Raw genomic sequence first — 5,175 nt, 5'->3', positions numbered from 1 at the left:
GCAGGAATGGTGTTCCTTGTGATTTTTCCATGGAGAGATCACAGAATCCTGGAATGGTTTGGGTGGGAAGGAACCTTTGGGTCAGAAGGGACCTTGAAGCCCATCTGGTTCCACCCCTGCCATGGGCAGGACACCTTCCAGTATTCCAGGTTACTCCAAGCCCAGCCCAGCCTGGAACACTTTCAGGGATGGGGCAGCCACAGCTTCTCTGGAAACCTGTTGCGCAGTTTCCAGCCCTGAAATTTGAGGAATCATTTAGGAATCACCTCTGCCTCTCCAGAGTCTTCCTGGATTTCTCTTTGCTCCTTTATTGTTTCCAGCTCTTTTTCCTATCTCTCCCTGGCTTCTTACCTTCAAGTTTTCCCAGTCTTTTTTGTTCCCTCTCTTTATCCCCGCCAAGGGCACCATAAACACTTTTCCGTAATCAGAGCACTGGGAGCTCAGATTAAATGCCCAGGACTGCGTGAGTTTGCAGACGGGAAGGATCTCCTGTGTATCCCAACTTTGGGAAGGAGGATGGAGTAGACCTGGAGACTAAGGGAATCTGGGAGCAGGGTGGGGATCTTTGGCATAGCTGGTCTGTAAAGCTGGAGCACAGTGAGCAGATCCTGCTGGCTACACATTCCTTGAGGCTGCTGTCCTGGGCACTTCAGAACTTCCTGGGTGGATTTTGGACTCTTCCATCAGTCTCACTGTCTTGTTGCCCTGATGTTGTCCCGTTTTCTCCCTCAGCTGCTTCCCTGAGATCCCTGCTCCCGCCAGCTACACCCACCCCCAGCCCTCCAGCTCCGCCGGCATCCCGGCACCTCCCGGCAGCTCCATCGGCAGCGTGAGCAATCCCTCTCCCAGCCCTGCCCTCCACCTCCCTGCTGCCAGCAGCCAGCTCCCCATCCGCCATGGTCCCCTCCTGGCCAATCCCTGCGGAGCCGCCTACGGAGCCCACCTCAACTGCAACAACAACAACGGCATGGTGGTGCCCAAGGGCTTCCTGGCTGGGCACTGCCTGAACAACGTGGTGCCTCCAATCAAATCAGAGCCCAAGGCCTCCTACGCACCTGGGTGAGTGGGAGTGGGATGGCGGGATAAGGGTGGGTACTGGCATGGAGGCTCCTCCAGGCTGGTGGCACCTGGAGGGTCCCACGGAGCTGTGGCAGCGTGGCTCTGTGGTAAGTCCTTGGTTTTGGGTGAGTGAAGCTCCTGGAGCTTCCCAAAAGGTTTTTGGGGCCATCCCCCATGCCATCGTAGAGTACTGGATACCTCTGCTGGACATCTGCAGGTGGGAGAACATTGGAGCAGTTTTTAAGGAGGAGAAGACACAGAATAAACTGGAACAAGACAAAATTCAGTGTCTGGGATGGAACTCAATCTCTGGGATGTTGCCATGACTATCCCAGAGGATAATTCACTATACTGGTCAGGGAGATGTTCTTCTCATGGCCTGGTGTTGTAGATGCTCTGCTCCAGAGATGGAGAAGATGGATCTGAGCTGGATGTGTCCTGTTCAACAAGCTCTGGGGAAGAGGAAGGGCAGGTTTTGAGATTGCTGATGGACCCAGCTGGAGAGTTATTCCCAACGGGAGAAAGGATGTGGCTCAAGCTCTCCAGGATGGAAGGAGGGGATCAGTAACATCCCAGGATGCTGTGCTGTGCTCCAGCCTGGATCTTTAGGTGGTGGTGGCTCTGGACAGCCTTCTCCCGTGGGATGGATTATGGATGTAAGGACAGTGAGGCCAGGATGGTTCTTCTCCCTCTGCCTTGTGCCCTCTAGTGTTGCCAGCAAGCACAACGTAGGGATTCCCAAATTTGGGAACACTCAGTCAACAACTTTCACTCTTTGGATGAACTTGGAAAGAGATCCCAGAAAGCTAAAAGAAAAAAATCTGCCTTTCTTTTATTCGCAGACCAGGGACTTTTCCCTTGCAGTGATCCCAGAAGGATACCTGGAGCTTAGGAGGAATCAAAAGCATGAAGTGATGCCTTGTTATGTCCTTTTCTTCTGGATGCATCTGGAATTCTGCAGGATGTCACGAGTAAGGATCGCAGCTTGCTGTCAGAGGTGGAGACCTCATTTGGATGTGGCTGAGCTGGATCAGCTTTGATGGCAGCATTCCCTCAGCATCCCAGGATGACTCTTCCCCCTTGTGCCAGGCTTTTTCCAGTGGAGAATCATGGAATATCCTGGAAGGGACACATAAGGATAATGGAGTCCACTTCCTGGCCCAGGCATCCCATCATGTGCTCAGGGACAATGTGGTGGATACCAACAAACCCTTCCCTTGGACTGGGCACAGCCACACTACCTCCCTGTGGGAATTCTGCAGTGTCCACTTTTTCCAGCCTTCTGGATTCCTTGAATTGTGCTGTTCACTTTTATTACTGGCCAAGACTTGGCTTGCTGGTGCATAAATCCTGATAAATCCATAGGAAATACAGTATGAACTCAGATCCCACATGGCAAGGAGCCTGGAAATAAGGCTGGGAGTAGATGCTCCAGCCAGGCATGGGAAGGGAATGATGGAAAGGTGCTCCAAGGGAAGGTGGAGGATGAGGGAAGTATGGCAAGGGGTTTTTTGGGATCACCCTACCTCAGCCCTCTCCAGCGCCTGCTGTGTACAGCTTCCCATGGAGAATCCAATCAATGGGCCTTGAGCTTCTCTGGTCCAGGAAGATCCTGTATCCTGGTTCCCAGCTGGAATTGTGGGTGCTGTCAGGAGCAGAGTTGGGGCAGTGTGTCCTGTGCTTTTCCTCCCTGATTCATTTGCTTTTCGGCTGGCTTTCATCGAGGAGGCACTGGGATTTTTCTGGGGTTATTTCACATCCATAAAGCTGATGGGGTAGGATGCATGAATGGAAAGGAATTCCTGTGGAAAATGGGAATGTGCCACAGTCTCCCTCCCTGTCCGTGCTGTGCCACCACACATGACCTGGTCCTGCCATCCCTAGCCATGGATGTGCTGGAAAAGGCAACTGGGAGCTCCCACTTTTTTTTTTTAATTGTATTTCACAGTCAGTGTCAAATCCTGTTCCTGGTGATGTTGGAATATATTCAGGGGAATATAGCAGGAGCTGTGGTGGTGCTTAGGTTTGTACAGGCAAAATCTGTTCCATGGGCTTCCCAGATCCTGCAGAGCCTCCCATTTCATAGAATCATGGAATTGTTTGGATGTGAAGGGACTGTAAAGCCCATCCAGTCCCAGCACTCCCAGCCATGGGCAGGGACACCTTCCACTATCCCAGGTTGGTCCAAGCCTTTTCCAGCCTGGCCTGGAACAGCTTCCCAAGATGGAGAGAGAACTCTGTGCATTCCTCTTGATCGCTGACTGACATTTCCATGGGGAGCACACCTTTCCCTGGGAAGCAGATAAATTTGTTTGGCTTCTTTTCCCTGGAGTTCTCACTGTCAGCTCAACAGAACGTCCTTGTTCCCGAGCTCCAGTGGAACCCGTGGCAGTGATGGACACACTCAGGGTGTCTGGGATCTGCTGCAGGTGCACCTGGGATTCCCCTGCTGGATCCTGGAGGGTGCTTGAATCCACCTGGACCTCTTGGTTGTGCTGGAAGCTGGGTTAAAATGACTTTCCCTTCTCTTTTCCCATTGCTCCACAGCACTTTGCCGGACTCTCCCCCAGATTCTGGATCAGAAGCCTACTCCCCTCAGCAGGTGAATGGTAAGTGCTTCAAAAAGGGAGAAAGGGGGGGAAAAATCCTAATCCAAACCCCAAATCCAGCATCCACCCCCTTTTTATTCCATGAAAGTGGTTGGCTCTGCAATCTTTATCAGCCGGGAGAAAACAGGCGGCTGCACTACGTGGGGAGATTATCAGTTAGTAAATATCCCTCAGCTTTCGCCCATTGTTCCGCTCCCGGCTGTGGAAAAGGGGAGAGGGACCGGCACAGAAGGAGAGCTGGGAGTCCACGGACACGGAATCCGTGGTGGGAATCCAGAATCCACGGACACTGAATCCGTGGTGGGAATCCGTGGGCGTGGGGAGAGCGTGGCAGGGTGGGATGTGGAGCCTGCCATCCCCCTCGTCCTGCCCTCCACCTCGGGAACACGGAGCGGGAGCGCGTCCCTGACATGGAACCTGGCTCTGGGAAGCAGCCATGAACCCGCCATTCTCCAGTAAGTTCCTTCCCAGCCTTTCCCTCCCCTCCAGCTGATCCCGAGGATCTCCCACTCCCACTGAAATGCCACAGGGAGCTGGGACCCCCTCCAGGGTCTCTGCAGGGTATTCCTGGCTTCCCCCAGGAAAGCCACTGAGGCTTGTTTGGTCCCTCTGGTGACCTTCACTGTTCTACCATGGAAAAACTCCTTGGGAAGGAAGGAGGGAAGGTTGTCCTGGTCTCCCTTCCCCCTCGGCAGGAGCACCCTCTTCCCCAGGCTCCAGCCCAGTCCCCACCGGGAACAGCGCCTGCTCCTCTTTTTTTTTTTTTTTTTTTTTTTTTTTTTGATGGAAAAGGACAAGAGTTCTGTTTATCTTGCTAAAAAAAATCCCTGGAATTCCTCCTGGCCCTTCCTTAAATATAACAAAGAGGCCGGGCTGCTCACCATGGGGAGAGCGGCTTTGGAGTGCTCGGAGCTCAGTTGGGAAGGAGAGCAGGCTCCGGAGGGCACCCACAAAGCTGGGATCGCATTCCTGGAGATGATTTTTCCCTGGGTTTGGGAATGCCTTGGGCAAGCACATCACTTGCCTGTCCTTGGCTGGGCTGTCCCTGAGGCAGCTCCCAAAGGAAGGCTGGCCCAGACTTGAGCCTGGAAGGAGGAATCCGGTTCCCTGTGTGTGGAAAAGGCACTGAGAGGTCCCAGTGGGAAGCAGAACACCTTAGAGGGAACAGGATGGGTGAAAGCAGCCCTGCCCTGGCAGCCTTCAGCAGTAGGACCCAGTGCAAACACATTCCAATTTTCCAAACCTTCTGACGGGAGGAGTTTTCCCATTCCTGGTCAAGCGCTTTGGCCTCATTACTCAACCCCTGCCTGAGTGTTCTGAGGCCAAAGTCCATCCAGCTCAGCCTGGAAAGATCCAACAGATCCTTCCCTGCCGTCCCTCTCGGTGTTCCCAGAGGCTGTGCCTGGCTTGGCCAGTCCCTGGATGGGTATTTTCCAGACGGTTTTCCACATTGGAGCATGAAGAAGCTTTGTCTTGCATTTAAAACAAAGTCACTGTCTCTTCCTAC

The 5,175-nt window shown here is 53.3% G+C and overlaps 1 protein-coding gene across 1 annotated transcript in view; it reads left to right on the top strand.

The window, feature by feature from the left end:
• The window catches only part of MYRF (myelin regulatory factor), a 42,800-nt gene that overhangs the window by 18,439 nt on the left and 19,186 nt on the right, over positions 1-5,175 (top strand). Inside the window, exons 3-4 of the mRNA XM_031061517.1 lie at positions 733-1,059; positions 3,607-3,668. Coding sequence (XP_030917377.1) covers positions 733-1,059; positions 3,607-3,668 — 389 coding nt within the window. The remainder of the gene's footprint in view (positions 1-732; positions 1,060-3,606; positions 3,669-5,175) is intronic.

Source organism: Geospiza fortis, unplaced genomic scaffold (genome assembly GCF_000277835.1).
Source record: "Geospiza fortis unplaced genomic scaffold, GeoFor_1.0 scaffold450, whole genome shotgun sequence".
Taxonomy (NCBI): Eukaryota; Metazoa; Chordata; class Aves; order Passeriformes; family Thraupidae; genus Geospiza; species Geospiza fortis.
Note: the sequence above shows the minus strand (reverse complement) of the source record. Positions and strands in the feature narration are given on the sequence as shown.